This window comes from Chelon labrosus, assembly GCF_963514085.1.
Source record: "Chelon labrosus genome assembly, chromosome: 11".
Lineage (NCBI taxonomy): Eukaryota > Metazoa > Chordata > Actinopteri > Mugiliformes > Mugilidae > Chelon > Chelon labrosus.
In genome coordinates, this window is record NC_140344.1 from 4,753,517 (window position 1) to 4,771,334 (window position 17,818).

The 17,818-nt window shown below is 42.0% G+C and overlaps 1 protein-coding gene across 1 annotated transcript; it reads right to left on the reverse strand.

Moving 5' to 3' along the window:
* Positions 1-7,716: 7,716 nt before the first annotated feature.
* Positions 7,717-15,806, reverse strand: cav1 (caveolin 1). The gene is made up of 3 exons (XM_084555238.1): positions 15,298-15,806; positions 14,249-14,416; positions 7,717-8,079 (listed from the first exon to the last, which is right to left on the reverse strand). Exons 1-3 carry the CDS (start codon positions 15,331-15,333, stop codon positions 7,738-7,740), a joined length of 546 nt encoding a protein of 181 aa, XP_084411364.1. The 5' UTR covers positions 15,334-15,806; the 3' UTR covers positions 7,717-7,737.
* Between the last annotated feature and the right edge of the window lie 2,012 nt (positions 15,807-17,818).

A 17,818-nucleotide genomic window follows, 5' to 3' on the forward strand; every position in this document is an offset into this window, starting at 1 on the left:
TATGACTCATTTGGCCTGGCGTTAGTTTCAAATGACAAAAAAAAAAAAAAATAATAAAAAATAATAATCAGGTGTAGCAAATCCATTCTAATGGAGAAACAAGAAAACTGTCAGATATGCGGCTTGTTGCGTGTGCGGTTGGGCCAAACCAGGGCAGCAGCTGCTTTACTGCGTGTTTGTTTGTTGAGAGCACACGAGGAGATGACACGCTGGAGAACACGGAGGTTAGTGTGTGGGATATGACCTGAAAACTGTCTTTGTTAAAGCCCTCAGAAATGTCTTACAGCTGCAGATGGCTGTTAACAGACCACGGTGGTCAGATATCTCCAAAGGCGGTCTTACTTACGCTCACTGAGCACTTGATCAAGAACAACTGGTCCTGTGGCAGCAGTGCAATGCATACTATCCTGCTGATACAGGTCAAGAGCTTCACTTAATGATCATTTGTCAGAATTGGGAAATATGTGGTCTCACTGACTCAGTGATTATTTGCTCATGGGAAAAAATGTATTTTTCAGTAAACCAAAAACTGTTGTGGGTCAGAGGAGACCTCACGGTTTGGAGCTCATACAAAGTTTTTTTTAGATAGTCTTACCATGCTGAGCACAAACTGATCTCATACTAACACCACATCCAGCATTGATGTGGATTAGTTAGAACAGCACTATGCTGGGTTCGGCTCCAGTCATCCAAAAACAGAAATCTGGTGCCACAGTGGGCGCTGGCTCACCAGAAACTACACAGTTTGATCTCCTGCTCTGCTGAGTCTGTAGGCAGTAGGATCAGAATTTGGCATCAACATGTCAAGTTCTGTCCACTAATCCATGGTAGCAGGCGACTGCTGATGTGATGGTGTGGGAATGTTTTCTTGGTAACAATACCATCCAGTTTTCTTTTTTTTTTTTTTTTTTTTTTTATCAGCACCATCTGAAAAATAACAATAACAAAATTACCAAGGCAAATTAAGACAAATGGCCTTGAACGATAAATCAATCTTTCTTGAATCACATTTCTTACGCTCTTTGAAATAATCGTTAATAAAAATGCAATTAAAATACCATGACTGATTAATTGGTCCCAGAAATCAGCAGAGATGAGTAAAATAAACATAGCTTAAATGTAGCAGTTTGTGCAGTCAGGAGTCTTACAGCCTACAAGCCTACAGAGCTGAAGTCCTATGGATCTGAAAGTCTTATCTTCCCAGTCACCCTCCCATCTTCAGGGAGGGTGACTATCTCTACTTGACATGTTTTGACAGCAACAAATAACACAGTATCACTAAGGACTCTCTTAGCACTTCTTTGTCTGATGTTTCTGCGGTGAGAGGAAACAGCTGCTGCACCCGCAGCCCTACAGGAGGTTACAAGCCACGATGTCACCTGGTTTCTGTCTTTCCATCGATGAACACCTCTGACGCTGACTCATCCTGACCTGAGGAGAAGACAGGAGACGACACATCATATCTACCTCATGTTCGACACATCTGCTATTTAACTGCTACATCAATCTTTACCGCAGGACGCTGTGCAGCTGACAGCTGAAGACTGTGGGGTTAATCTAATGTGGGTCTTACTGCAATTATCTGTGTAGTCTATAAAGATTCATTTCAAGTGGGTAGATAAATCAGTGTAGCACTCTCATAAATACATCAAAACTGATTTAGTTAAACAGACAAAACCTCTCACCCCTCCCAGTGTTGTGATACAACAAAGTAAAATGAAGTAATGATCTTATTATAACTTAATTTCAACTTAATTTCTATTTACTCTGCTTACCTATAAAGGTGTCTCACCCCCCACCCTCTCTTATCATCTCAGTTCTCAACTCCACCCTCCCTATCCCTCTCTTTTCTTCTTCCTTCTTCTACCTTTAATTACAGGAACGAGGGGGACAAGGAGCCAAAGCTTCCAAAAACTGCTACAGCCATGAGTCTCACTCCCTGAGTTCCACAGCGTTAGACCCCTCTCATCCCTTCATCCATTCCCCTCACATTGTGTCCTACTGAACTTCCTTGCATCAATTAGTCTTTGTTAGTGGAAAGCTATTAAAATAACCAGTATAACACAAAGCATCTTCTGTCCAGGCTGGAAATACCCGCATCAGTTTTTAAGATACATGCATGTAAAACTAAATTCTCGGTTAGTGTATTACAGAAAATTGAATGTGCCACTCGTTCAGCGCTCCTCAGGTCTCAGGGAGATCTTAATACAATAATATTTCAGACAGCGGTGTCTGTCCAACTTCACTGAACCAAGCAAGCCCCTCATGCACAAAGCTAGCACCATGAAGAAAGAAATGGTTTCTCAGTTTGGTGTGGAAGAACCTGATGGTTCCACACAGAACTCTGACCTCAACTTTAGGATGGACAGGAATGTCAACTGTGAGCCTGGCATTATCACCAGATTGTATGGTACCATGCTAATACTTCGGTGGCTGAATGGGAGCTTACTGATGCAACAATCACATGTTATTTTTGTTACTACTACTACTCTGATCTATTAGTCATAGATAGTGTGGAGTTAAACCATACTGCGCTTTAAAGAGTATGAAAACAGCATTAAACTCTACGTGACAATGAACAGGCAGTGATGGTGAGAAGGTGAGAGAGGCCTAGTAGTAGAGGCCGAATAGTAGTTTATCCTGCTCTTATAAAAAACAACCACATCTGAATTAAAAGAGCATGTGTAGCAAACTGGTGCCCACGATAAAGTAACCTACTGTACCTCCTGTTATTAAAGAGAACGCAAATGCTCAAGTCTTTTAAAGAAAGGCTGTGGATCTTTTAAATTAAATTATATCTATATTTTAACTTTGCCGGACATTTCACAAAACTTCTCATCAGCCTCATTTTTTGGACAGTGGATACCCGTTGTTCCAGGACTTTATGTTCTTTCCAGACAAAGTCTCATACATTGTAGCCTACCAGTCCACATACTTTCGTGAAGTTGCACTTCTGAATATAATCCACCAGAGGGCGCCGTTGCATTGTAAAAGCTGAGCATCGAGCAACACAGAAATGAGAAGAAAAACATCTTTCAAATGATCCTCACGAGAATAAATATATATATTTTATTTTTTTATTATTTTAAATAGGTTTGTCATTTTTGTTCTTATTCACTGGATGCCAGAGCATTTCCCAGCATGCGCTGGGCAGAGAGCAGGAATAGGTGTCCACCATAGCCAGTGGTTCAGCAAATTTAGGCATGTCACATTTTAAAGTGTCTATATGGGTCCACACCACAGAGTGCTAATGTGTTATTATTGACTCTTCTTATAGTTAAAATGTAACACTTCTCAACACTGACCAGTTAGATATCAACTTTCTCATAGTGTCAGTTGTTAACTGCTACAGGTGTTTACTCTGTATTTACTCTGTATGGTGTAAATATTGTTTTCAGTTACATGTAAAATAAACTAGGAAGAAATAAAAAGGCCATGTTAAGCTCATTTATTTAAAAAAGCATTTAACCACTCGTTAAACGCCAATTCACACCGAACTATCCAGATACTTTGTTCCAGACATCAGGAGAAATGAGAATGAGAATTACAATAAGAGCTGGAACTCCTACGGCAGGTGTTGTGTTGAATACAGAGACAAACACACACACACAAGATGTTGAATTTAAAGAGAAATAAATGACTAATACAGAGTTTTTGGACTTCATGTGAACCACCAAACAGATATCGAGCCTCAGCAGGACAGCAGCCTGCAGCGGGGCAGTAAAGTTGTACCCAGCTAACTTTACTACTACTTGCTGTCTTGTTGGTCTCTATCAACTTTACCAATATTTTACTGGGGAGGCCAGAAAGCTCTCCAATAATGCATCTACATTTCCCTGTAGGATATTTGGAACTCTTGCTTTTCATTAGTGACACCGACTGTGATGGGCCCAGTAACCTAACACGGTTTAGCTATAGGGTCAAACAGACAACCATGTTACCACCACCACCACAGTTATACAGACTTTGTCTACTCAGTCGTTGTCTCTAACTGTTAGATTAATTACTATTTCTGCCATCAGCTGTAACAACTGTAATACCCTACCATGCAATTGTACATGAATTAGCATTTACTGACTTTAGCATAGGAGTAAACTCATATGTTAGCGTTAGCTTGGTGTTCGGACATAGCGTTGTACGGGGCATGTGAGATTAACAGTCAATATTTATATCAAACAAAATATTATACACAAAGTGAATCACATTTACTCACCAAACAACGTTTTTTCACTAGTGAAAATCAGTGGCTAGTTGTCAGGTGACTGTCCATGTGCGGGTATAATAAATGGCGGGGCTAATAAATGAACACCTTAGGTGTGATATCCAGGTTCAGAGCTCATCTTAGAAGAAAATTAAGTGTGTTGCACTGACACAGAGTTAATTCACAAACACTCCATTTCAACACCAACTGTTTGTCCTCAGAGAGTTATATAAAACAGTAAACTCTACAAAGAGTAGAATTTACTCTTAAAAAATTTGCATTTGCTGTGTACAGACAAACTTACCTAACGTACACAGAGGAACCCTGAGCTAAATGATGTTTGTATCGGGTCTCTGCCATTAGCTCCCAAGGGCCGCTGTCCAGTCCTGTCATCTGCACGGAGGTAACAGAGCCTCTCTGTTCTCTCATCCTCTGGTCCTAAACTGTGACTCACTGGAAAGTTTACCTTTGGTGGAACAATGGTCAGGTTTCTCTCTGCCAGGACACCCAGCTACATCCTGCTTAGCAGTCCTCTGTTATGAAACAAATTTTTACTGCCTCACATGATTTTAAAAATAAAATCCCTCCCAAATTTTGATTTTATAGTGCAAAAACAAGATGTACAGTATATCCTCACCTGCCCTGAATGGAAGAAACTATGCCTGTGCACATAAAACAATGGAAAAATAATACTAATATACATGAAAATACATAGCTCCAGAACTTCTAAACTATAAATTAGAACCTGAGAAACAGGTTCAAAGAATGAAGAGCCTCAAAGGTATGTGGACACTTCACATTCTTGTTTAGTTTGCAATGTAATTAGATTATAATATTAATAATAAAATAATAACAAATAGTCTTTAAAGTCAAATCTGGCAGAAGGCTGAGCAAATAGTTGAGGCTTTTGCAGCGTCAGATTGATTCTTGTGATTTTGAAATGAGATGCTCAGTCTCACATGACTGTGTGTCCACATACATTTGGCCATGTGATGATTACACGCCACTAACTTATGATCTGTAAACTGAACTAAAATCCTTGTAACAGGATGAAACAACTCATCTTCTTCACAATTCTAATCTATTCTATTCACTGTATCCCTGACAGTAAGCCTGTAATAATGGAAACAATGAACCTTTGTTAAGTTGACTTCATTCTCAACATGTTCCAGTTGAACAATACAGTTTGGTTTTCCTTGGGCTGCATAATTATGCCTCTGCTTTTTGTGTAAATTAACTTGAATACTGTTAAGAGACTGGACTATAGTCTCATGAACATTGCTCAACACTTTTATTTGTTTCTCCAGTAACCATGGAAATGCTGTGCCAAGCTTGGAAAAAAAAAAAAAAAAAAGCCTATGAGCAACACTACAGGCATTAGGCCTTACTGACACACACTCAGATGCAAATACTACAGCGGGTTTGGAGGGCACCGCTGCTGGAAATTATTATTTTTTTCACTCTTGCGTGGCTTCATTCTTATGTATGTTTTTCCACAAAGCAGCTTCAGCTGCCTGGTTCCTGTACTGCACATGAATGAACCCAGTCACCACGGATCTGCTGTGAATCATCACACAATTAGATTTGCTATGACTCAATATCACAAGTAAAGAAAGAACAAAAACCCCACTGTTAAATTTTGACTTTGATGAAGAGATGCATGCTAGTGGTCACTTTATCCATTCTGCTAATGAAACTGTGCATAATAAAACATAAACAAATGCACACCGGATTATATTAAATTTTAATGTGCACAGCGTGATATTGTACAGTAAAAGCAAGAAAGGAAAAAAAAAACATTTATTATAAAAATATCACCTTCAGAGCTTTAAAACTTATTTCAAGAAACAGGTGCTAATTATATTACCATCCTTGTCAAATGACAGCAGGAAGACCGAAGGTGACAGAGTCAAAGCGAGTTTAGTTGCCCCAAACTAACCCAGTAACCCCACCCATCTCTGGATTCACCCCATCTACGAGGCGGGGGGTGTCAGTTTGATGCTTTTGAGCATCGTGTCCACAGTCAAGAAGTAGGGCAACAGAATAAAACATAAGAAGACAAAAACAGAGGGATGATGAAAATCATGTCCAGGTAACAAATAACACATTCACACATGCCACGTCACATTGTTTTGATTCCAATGCATTAACCTGTGTAAGTACCACAGTGTGTAAAAATCTCCATGTGAGCTCAGATCTGCACGGTGTAACTGGTCAGCGTGCACAAAAGAAACTGCTAGAGCTATTTTCATTAACGCTGTTCACTAACAATACTTTCCCATAGATTAGTGCACTGGAATGAGCCATAGCTTTTAAAGTCTCATTTTCACCCATACAGTACATACAGGATTTCAAAACAATGGCAGCTTGAAATCAGCCCCTCGAAGTTCTTCATATTTCTAGTTTAGAACAAAAAGCATTCAACGTGGAACTATGATGATGTTCATTTAAAAGAACTGAGCTCAGTGAAAAGTACAAGCTCCAAATTTGTCTGCAAAACAAGTTTTGCAAAAATATTAACATTCTCTGTCACACGCTCATGTTGCTCTCGGGGTGATGGCGAAAAAGGCTGCAGGGCAGAAAATGTAACGTGAGGCGAAGGTGAAGTAAGAAGATGGCGCAGAGAGTGAGTGAGCTGAGGCGCAGGTCGTTTCTGCGCTATCAGGCAGCGTGGCGGGTGCGGCGGGCGAGGCGGGCGAGGCGGACGGCGAGCTGCTGGCAAGGCGAGGCAGGTGCATGCAGGAACGAGGGCAGGTTCAGTGTGTCAGACTGCTGGGAAGCAGGGCGACGGGGGAGGGGAGGGTTGGGAGGCTGCCTTTGGTCATTTGGAGGTCATGTGGGGCAGAGGCGTCGGACCGTGCTGACGGACGTTTGTGATTCTTTCATTTTTGCGGAGTCAGACAGAATTTGGCAGTGCTTACTCTCCCTCTCTCTGTTTTGACCTTCACGACCCCGACATCCCACCATCCTCGCCCCACCCTGCGGCTCCGGGAAACAAACACAAACAAGCGCGGGAGATGACAGCGTGACATCTCCTCTTCACAATCAATGGATCAATGTGTGATGGGCCCTCCACAGAAACAGTAAGAATGGAAGGAACTGACATGATGTGACAAGTCTAACGATAAGATATGGAGCTTGAATGCCTGCACGACAAAGTTAACAGTGAGGAATCAAAAAACAAAACAAAACAAAACAAAACAAAAAAAAACTAGGGAACACAAACAAAACAACAACAAAACCCCAAACAATGACCCTTTGATTTCCTGTGCCCACCCGGTTGGCTATGCCATCAGTGGAGAGAAAAAACAGCTGGTTTTAAAAGGCGGGATCTGATGTCATGTGTCCACAAACCTTCACCTCCAAACTTCCACACCCTACTCTGGAAAAGTCTCACCTCTCCTCCAGAGGTCTATTTATTCTTTTTTTCTTGTTCTGACTTTTCCCTCCATCTGCGTTGCTCCAGCCCTCCCATCCTCCCTCCCCTTTTTTTCCGTTAATCCTCCTCCTCCTCCTCCTCCTCCTGTTTTCGGACACTACACCTCCTTGGTCAGGCTGATTCGGACGCTGCTGAAGCACTTGCCCATGGCCTCGAACAGTGGGTCGCAGAAGGTGTGCACGCAGATGGAGTAGACGCGGCTGACGCAGTGGATCTCGATCAGGTAGCTCTTGACGCACGGCACCACGGCCCAGATGTGCAGGAAGGACAGGATGGCGAAGAAGATACCCCAGATCAGCGCCAGGGGGATGCCAACCAGCGCCGTCAGCAAGCGGTAGCACCAGTACTTGGTGACGGTGAAGGTGGTAAAGCTGGCTTTCCACACGCCGTCGAAGCTGTAGGTTCCTGCAGGCTCTGCAATGACATCTTCAAAGTCGACCTGAGGAAGAAGAAAGAAGGCGAGAAGTGAGAAACGGTTTGCCAGCACACTGTTTGGTCTAGAGTTACATCATAAGTTTAAATATACTAGTGGCTAAAGGCCCAGAAAACTAATGAAGGGAATTATGGCTGTTTGAAGCGAGTGGGGCCTTATGGTCGAAAGAATAGCTAATTATCCTTTTAGGGAGCCTGCATGCATATCCTCCACAAACCGTGCCCCCCACCACTACGAGTAATATTCTATACAGGTGGGGAAACGCTGCAGTGAAATTTAGCCCAACAATAAAAAGAATGTCTCTCATCAAGTATGACTCAGCTTCCTTTCTGTTTTTGACTGATTGTGAACAATCCACCAACAAAAATGTCTGCATAACACAAACTGACCGGAAATGAAATAGCATTGACTTATATTTTAATCACCATTTTGGTCCTCCCATGTCTGTGGTAACAGAGACACGCGGAAACACTACGTTCAAATTAGACTTGTCATTACGACTCGTCAAGCGTCTTCCTCCGCAGCCAATAGTGTTTCACAAGAGTGCTGATGCGGTGCAAATGAAACCACCACACAAACTTTACAGCCTTCATATCTCAGCTCATTATTTCCACATAAATCATCCGCTTCACTCCTTGTTTAGATGTCAGTTTTGGAAAGTTGGAGGGTGGAATCCCCGACGAGATTTATATCTCTCCTTGCAGCGACTGGTACACAGTTCGACATCTGGCCCGCCCAAAAATACTGATTGCTACATGCACACATTATCTCTGGCTCTGATTACTGCCTACAGACCCTCCTGAATCGTAACTGCTTGGACAAACAACGGGAAAAAAAAAACATTCCACTTGTGTTTGATTGGCAGGTGACCTCATTGACCCCTCTACCTCCGCTGAAGGTGTACAAGGACATCATGCTTTTCCTCATTGTAAACCTCTCAGGCCTTTAATGGGAGACTCCTTGCAAGTCTCCATGACCTGACAGCTGCTGTTTAAGGAACGGAGGGAAAAATGGCAAGTCAGTGCTGACTCTCTCTCTCTCCCTCTCTCTCTCTCCCTCTCTCTCTCTCTTCCTCTTTCTCCTTCCAGGCTTCGGAGCACAGAGTCAATATTTATTTCACAGTTACTTGGAGACTGTGTCTTGTCTAACAGAGCAGCTGAGCTACTGAAGGCTAATGGCTGCAATATCAATAAGTCATGCAGATAATATCCAGTGTCACACTCACTGTGAAATGGAAAAGTGAAGTGCTTCATTCCTAAGTGGTCCACCATTTGGAAGGCACCATAGAAATAGAAATTCTCCGGTTGACATTAAGGAAAAGCATTTAATAATTTGACCATTTTTAGATCTCTGAAACAGAACTTGATATGACCTTTTATTTCTGTACTTAAGATTCTGAGAGTCTACTCAGTAGTGCCAGGTATGCGTTGTTGAACAGAGACAATTGTGAGGGATCAGTTTCACATTTTAGGACATACACTAAGCCCTTTTTCTGGCTAGAGATGTGAAGACCGATACCACGTTCATTGTGGAACTGCAGCCAGTTAGTTAGCTTAGCTTAGCATAAAGACTGCACACGCAAGAACACTGCAACACTGCACTTTTCAGCACCTCGTAATTTCTGCAATCTCTCTGCACCTGCACCAGAAATAGCACAACACATCGAATTGACACGTACAATCTGTTGGTTTTAGAGTGTTTCAGAGGTACTGCTAAACTAATTTGTCAAAGGCTTGACTTATTATTTAACTGATATGATGTGAGAGTGGTAGTGATATTTCCATCAATCTCTGAATAAGCATAGTCCATACAAATATCTCACTTCTGCTCTTCATTTGTGGCCAGTATTATTCTTTAATAACCAGGCCAGACACTCTGGTGTTTTAGAAAATATATTCCTGTAAACATAATGCTATAATGCAACAAAAATGGAATAATAAATACACACACTCAGTTGACAGCATGAAGGATTAAAGATAAGACTGAGATTTTAGCCTTTACAAAAAAAAAATCTATTCACATACATAAATTTTTATCTAAAACTATTGCTTGCATTGATGATTCATAAAAAACATATCTTAAGACCTAACGCTATGCCATTACTTATTGTGTAATAGTGTTTGCCGTGTCTTTCCAATCCTGAGGAACTTATTTTAGACCAGCTCTCTTCTAATCCGGGCCGAGTCAGTTTTCTTGCCTCGAAACAGCAGCTTGTCACAGTATAATTCTTTAACTCACAGCACCAACTGGCGACGCACATAACAGACTTATAATATAAATCTGACTGCGGCCACAAAAACCAGCGCGGCGTCCATTTAATTTTTCCACAGCTACAAATTTTAAAGTGGACCGACTCTGCGCCAGTTTCCAGAAGTTTGATTGAGGCTAAATGAGAGCCTTCTGCAGAGAGGCACAAACACAACCACAGCAGGAGGGAGGAGAGTTTTGACCTGACAAAGTGAAGCTGTTTGGTGCTTTTTTTTAAAAAAAAAAATAAAATAAAATCTTTCCAGAGTTCTAGTTTTTTAGATACTGCTATTTATGCAACATATCAATCAGCACAATTACTTATGGACTGAGTTACGATCCAGCCATATACCATTTAAATAAAATGTAATCTTTAATGTTAATAATCACTTATACAATCTGTTCTAGTGTATAGCTTTACCCTGAAATCTCAATGATCTTTCATCATCAGTGATCATTTTTGAGTAAGAATAAGGTCCTTAAGATTTAGCAAATATTGAATGACAAGTTTGGTTCAATAATTGTTGATAGCAAGTTTTTTAAAGCATCAATCATTAATTAATTAAACTTTTGTGTCCACCATCTGATCCACATTCATCCACACAACTCTCCAGTGGGAAGTTTGATATGAAACAATGGAGTCTTGGTGTCAGCATGTGACCAGTCAGCCAGGGAACTGTATTATTGAGTAAATAAGGCCATGTTCTATTTCCAGAGCTCTATCTTCAGGCTGCCGACTTATATGCTTGAATAGACAAAGGGGGTCCCTGGAGGAGAAGGTCAGATTGTGGTGCATTAATGGACTTATTTGTCGGTTTGAGGGCTCTGGTGGTCAGGGGAAGTACTTGGTTCAATGGAAGACACAGATTAGGAAGACTGACAGCAAAGACATACTATATGTGACCCAAAGCTCCTTACTTAAAGAGGTCTTGTTTGCCTTTGACTGAGCAATTGTGTCCTAATTGTAACTTTTAGGATGAACTATGAGCCAGATATCTAATCGCTGTTGTTTTTGTGTGATGCAAAACATCTTTTGCTTATTTTTGTGATATCTCCACAGAGAGTAGTTTGATTTGCATGACATTTGCACGGAAATAAATGCCACAGCACAGAGTTTCGTAAGAACAAGAACAAGGTGTCTCAACCAGCGGAGAAGTTTGCAATCTTTTAGTCGTGGAAAAAGCACAGGAATTATCAACCAAGGTTCTCATCAGCTAAAAATCGCAGAATGGACCAGTGATAGGATTTGATCCAGGAGGAGTGGTTCATTCCTCCCAGTTTGACCTTAACGACTTTGGATCTGCTGCTCAGACTTCTCACAACTACCTCTCAAAAATTTTCTCTCCACTCACTGCTAGGCTCAAACCCCTCCTCTCTGCTATATAAAGATCCACAACTTCTCCAGAGGAAAAAAAAAAAACCAACAACTCTCTTTTCAGGGCAAACTCCACATGCACGGGGGTAATGGAACCTGTTTCATGTGGCCGGGTGATTGAGGCCAGCTGCTGAAGCTACAAGAGCATACAGCGTGTGTTCTTTTGATTGCAAGGATACCGCACTTAGTTGTCTGTTGCGTCCGTGCACTCTACTTACAGTTTATCTGAACGCAGGCAGCTCACATTAACATGTCAGTGCTGAATGTGCTGGTATGTGTGGTCACGGTGGATTGCAGAATGAGGGTGGCTGGGAGGGAATCCCTGCTTGTGCTTTTCATTGAGGCACACCAAACACACGCTTCCACTTGGCAGAGCTGTTTCATCGACCTCAGAGCACCTCCGAGCGGCTGCATGCAGCGCACTGTAAAAACTAGAAGCTAGCGTTCAAACAAAAGCTTAACTTAACGTAAGCCAGAAGAGTTTACTCTGAGATCTAAGAAAGGCAGTGAGATTTTGGATTCTAGTCTGTTCTAGTCTGAACTAGTCCATTCTGTGATAGTTACACATGCAGCTAGAGGAAATATTCAGACAAGTAACAATGCAGCAATAAAATACTACGTTACAAGTCAAAGTGTTATCTGAAATATTGTGCTCATTGTGTGAGCAGAATGCTGCTTGAACTAGTATTACCAATACATGATTATCTGAGGAGCATTTTAATGTCAGGACTGACTGAAATGCAACAAATTAAAACAAAAATAATAATTTTACACTATAAAATTTACTGTGGTAACTTCTAGACTGTAGTAATATAAAGCAGCACAAAAGTACAATTACCTCATAATGGTACTTTGTAAATCTACTTAGTTACTTTCAACCACTGGTTTCAGGCTTCCCAGCTCCTTGCAGTTTTACAGTGTATGAGCATGTGATGTCAGATAATTTCACCAGCAGGCTGTCTTGATTGGAGAGGGGCGGGACAATCGTAAAACTGCTTCTATTCTGAGACTGGAAGGAGAGTCTGACTCACTGTCACAATAGGGAAGACTTAGAAGAAAGGGAGCAGAAAGAAAGAGGTCTGAAGCAAGGAACGTTGAAAGTGGAGCCTAGGTTCAGTTTCTTTCTGAACCACTTCTCCAAACCCCATTACGCTAAAGGCATCTTCTTTCTCTTACATAAAAGCAAATGTGAACTGATCACATGTGAGGCATATTTCATGTGAAGCAGTATGCCATGCGGGGAAAGTACACGTATTGGCTGCTGTGCTTCTCAGACAGTGATCAATTCCAGAGGAATGTATGATATCCAGATGAAACAGAACACGAAACGGCATTTCACATTTGATGTAGTCACATAATGTGCTGTTTTTGTTTTGTGACATTTTGCATATGAAACGTGAATCTTACATTTACCGTTTTCGAGAATTTGCCACATTTAGATTATGAGCATATTGTTGATAAGTGTATTCCTTAAACATTATTTATTTATTTAGTCTTTACAATGTGAAATGTCCTGTCAGTATATCTTCATTAACCACTTGGACAAAGGGGGAAATCTCATGACACTGGCTCATTTTAATAATCATCCAGTTTAGTTTATATCTGCCAGGGTCAATTTCCGAACAATGCCAGTAGTGTCTAGCACTAGCTTGTGATATTAAAGCAGACAGCAGCAGTGAAAAAACAGACATTTGCTTCGCTGAAGCAAGTACAGGGATGCAGGGAGGAAGGGAGGGAGAAGTAGCGGTGAGGGATACCTTCAGTCTGAGCAGCTACTTGGGTGTTTCCATTTAACAAGGCATTTCAAAGATCTGACTCCTCCTGTCTCATGCAAGGGGCTGCTTGACCCCACTCTGATGTGAAACCTGCACAGCTGGAAATGAGGGGAGGGGGCAGGCCCACACAGCTGCTGCTCCACTCTACCATACCAACGCATCAGGTGTCTTTCAAGCACCACTCCTCGCCCTCTGCTAAGTCCTTTAAACACAATAAACACTCAATATTTACTGGGCCAGACTGCTCTCTTATGGAAAGAATTCCATTTTTTCGAAGAGAAAGGCGTGTGCAACAAGGACTGTGGGAAATGTGTGTTCCAACAACAGGAAATTGGTAATGTTTCCTCTGTTAGAGCGAGGTCGGGATAGTCAACCCCACTGCTCACACAGATAGACGCACAGATATTTTTAATATCAATATGTCGCCTCGGTGAGCCTTAATACATTCTCAAAGCTTCTTCCTAATAGGGGAAAGTCACTGAGGGGTACCACTGCTGAAACAGCAGCGCGCAACAGTGCGCAGAAGAACCGCGTGCGCCTCTGATGCGCACTGCCACACGTCTGACAGCTCATAGACTTCAGCACAGTTTCCTAGAGATTATTTCACTTTACAGTGATTGTCAGCCGGCTCCACTCAGTTGCTGAAATCCTATGTAAACTCTGCAACAGGTATAAAGTTCTCAGTTGCCACAAAAAAATAGAGTAATCTAACAACAGCTACAACTTTCACCCCAAAATTGGATGTTTAGAAGTGCATAGCGCTTAAGGTTTAACTCACCTTGACAACGTCGTCGTTTATGCGCTTGGGATCCCGGTTGACCAGGTCAATCTCTTTGGTATGGACGTCTTCCATCGTCTTCTCGTTCAGACTGTCGTTGTCCATGTCCTTATTGTTCGGTTTGTATATGTTCCCTTGTTTTCGGATGAACGGCGAATGCAGGAACTCCTGACGGGGTCCGGGGGAGACAGAAAAAGAACAGAGTGAAGAGGAGCAGTGTGCATGCAGCGCGCTGACAGGGAGCGAGACTGGAGCTGCAAGTTACCAGCCTGCCCCACAAACAGGGATGGGTTTAAATGAATAGGAATTGAAGCACCACACCCTTCCAACCAGCCGCAAGGGGTCCTCACCACCCAGACATAAATCCAACATTCTGACCTGGTGTACAGGGGAATCAACATGTACCTGAGAGCAGGCAACTTTTTAAAGAAATGCGTAAAAACGCACGTTGTGAATACTTAATAGTTCTCACTCCAACATATGTTTTGAACACGCACACACACATCTATATATGTATATATATTTTTTAGGTGTATTTTTACTTGTGGCATATGTTTCCATTAAGTAAAGTTTGCCCATTGCTTTAAAAACTGAGTGCGTAAAGACCACTAGTAAGTACGACTTTGTAAAGCATTCATACGCACAACAACGATGTTGTTTCACAGCGTTAAAACATTGATGAATAATAACTGAAATCATGGTTTTAATGTTTTTGGTGATTTGCTCTCCAGCTTTTACGCACGAAAATATAAACCTTCGGGTTTGATGCGCAAAAAACAATAGTCGGTTACTCCGTTAATGAAGACTTTGGCAGGTAAAATCTCACACCGACTTGCAAATGTATACTCAATGGACCTTCACATTCCCTGAGCGTGTGTGGGAGAAGCGTTCGTAACTAGGTGCCAGAAAGGAACAGAGATATGCGGTTGGAGAGAAAATCCCAAATTCTCTGGCAAACTCAGATAATTAGGGGGAATCCTCTGCTCCTGGATGAAGAAAATAAATGTCAGCTACACCTGACATGTCAGCTAACACAACTCCAACCGTACCTCTTCTGTTTCGCCGTCCTTCGGTCCTCCTGTCATGCTGTCTTCAAATTTTAAGAGATTAGCGCGTAGAAACAGACAAGAAGACAATGTAGGAAGTCGTGTGGGAGGCGTGGATACAAACTGAGAGAATCGGAGCTCCTCTCAGGGACCAGTATAGAGAACTAATTCCTGCCCTTTTTGCCGAACGTGACTAAACTTTAATGCCAACGCGGTGAGGGAATCCTCCGGTGTTTCCTCGGTTCCCGCAGAGCATGTCTCCGCAGCCCTGAGTCACCTGTGTACACGGACAGGAGAGACACCGTGTAACCTGCTCGGCTGGACGAGAGACTGACTGACGTGATCTTAAACTGAAGGAGTGTTGTAGCTGCCGTGGGATTATTTTATTTGGGGATCGAGGCAGAGTATAATAACGTTTTTGTTCGGTGAAACGTGGGCGTTAATTGGGAATGGCAAGGTGTGGATGCATGCCACACTTTAGCCTAAGGGGAGACCTATAACCTAGTAGTTAAAATGTAAACAGGACAGGTTTTGCTATTTGACCAAGACGTTGTTTTTAATAAAAAATAACATGCTAAATAATATTTGAAAACTTTTGTGAACCTGCGTTTTTCACAGCTGACACTGCGTCTCCACAAGACTGTGCAGCTATAGCTTGCTACTCTGGTCTGTTTACATTATAAGCTCACCTTGGAGTGACACAAGTTGGCACTCTCAGCTGTTTTCACCCTGGAGATGTAATAGGAGCAGTTACTGGGTGTGTCATTAAAGTCTCATTTCTCAACATTCACTGAAATGCTAGCTACTGTCTTCTTGAAAGAGCAGGCTTATATTTTATTTTCCTTAGAGATCAGTTAAAGCCTCCACTAGAACACCAAAGAGGTTTCAGAACCCAGAGGCTGACATTGTCGCATTTAACCTTTTGCGTATCCACAGTCACCTTTACCTCTGATTTCACAAGGAAGTTTAAAGACAGGACGTGAGGGAAATGGATGGAGGGATGGGAGGGATGGAGGGGATGGATGAAAGGGGTCAAAGGGAAGTAATGAAGGGTGCGGAATGCGCAAATGGAAGATGGTAGAGGAACCCAGGGAGTGAGACTCATGGTTCCTGTAATGAAAAATGGAGGAGGAAGAAAAGAAAAGAGATGAGCAGGGAGGGTGGGGGTTGAGAACTGAGACGAACAGGGAGGGAGAGGGTTAAGACAAAACCTTCATAGGTGAACGCAGGAAATAGAGTGACACGAGGCATGAGCTTGTTACTGAACTAAAGTTCATTCATTCATCTTCTGTAACTGCTCGTTCCTGTTAAGGGTCGCGGGGTCTGCTGGAGCCTATCCCAGATGTCATTGGACGAGAGGCGGGGTACACCCTGGACAGGTAACACAGAGAGACAGACGACCATTCACACTCACTCACATGCCTACAGCCAATTTAGAATCACCAATGAACCTAACCAGCATGTCTTTGGATGGTGGGAGGAAGCTGGAGTACCTGGAGAGAACCCACGCAGACACAGGGAGAACATGCAAACTCCACACAGAAAGGCCCGGTGGATTCGAACCCGGGACCTTCTCGCTATGAGGCATCAGTGCTAACCACCTTTCCACTGTGCCGCCCTGAACTTAAGTTATAATGTGGAACATTTTGTATCACTGTTGCGTGTAGTACAGTGGTCACAAACACAAATGGTAAAATAAATACACAACACCAAGAGATATTAGGGGTATTTAAAAAGAACAATGACACAATAGAAAACATCCTCTTTAACATCAGTCTCTTAGGGTAAACTTGATTTTCTCTGGCATCACTGAGCCAGAGGTGGGAGACTTCCAAGAAGAGTGTCCTAGGTCCTTGTTTTGATTAGACTGATCCTGCTAACCAGGCCAACTACTACACTGACTGTCTCAGGCTTTTTTGATTGTGATGCATCTGGTAGTATACTCACAAGAATACATTTTACTGTTTTTTATATGCTATTACAGAATAATCGGCATTTCGTTTTATAATAATCTGTAAAGGTTTTCCACCAGCTTAAAGTGTTAATAAACAGGTTGTGGCCTAAAACAACATCAGTCAAAATGATATATATTGGAACCTGGAAGTTCTTTTAGTGGTTTTTAAAGGGTGTATGAACGGCATGCCAAGGAATTGGTGTACTTACAGTGTTTGTACTGAGCTTGTTTATTTCTCAGTTCTATTGTGACCCTACTGGCTCCAATTTGTTTGATGCAACAACTTCAACAACTGTTGCCTTTGTCTTTTATTCTTAACTGCCTTGTGGCATCAGCTTTTTATATCTGCTTTACAAGTAAAGTACGTAGGTCACAATAACCAAATGAACACCTGTCTCAGATAAAGATGATATCCTGCTGAAGCCTCAAGCAGGCGCCTACAATAACTGATATTAACCTGGAGGTATATTCTGAAACGTTCTGCTTCTGTATTGTATCGTTTTTGCTCTGTATGAACGGTGGAGTGAAGCAAAAAAGGAAAGGAAAACGTAAGATTATCATATGATTTCA

Coding starts and splice junctions, on each gene's coding strand:
- cav1 (XM_084555238.1), bottom strand. CDS start 15,333: ATGACAGGAGGACCGAAGGACGGCGAAACAGAAGAG. Junction 14,417..15,297: donor AGGACGGCGAAACAGAAGAG/GTACGGTTGGAG, acceptor GGACCCCGTCAG/GAGTTCCTGCATTCGCCGTT. Junction 8,080..14,248: donor TAAACGACGACGTTGTCAAG/GTGAGTTAAACC, acceptor CTTCTTCCTCAG/GTCGACTTTGAAGATGTCAT.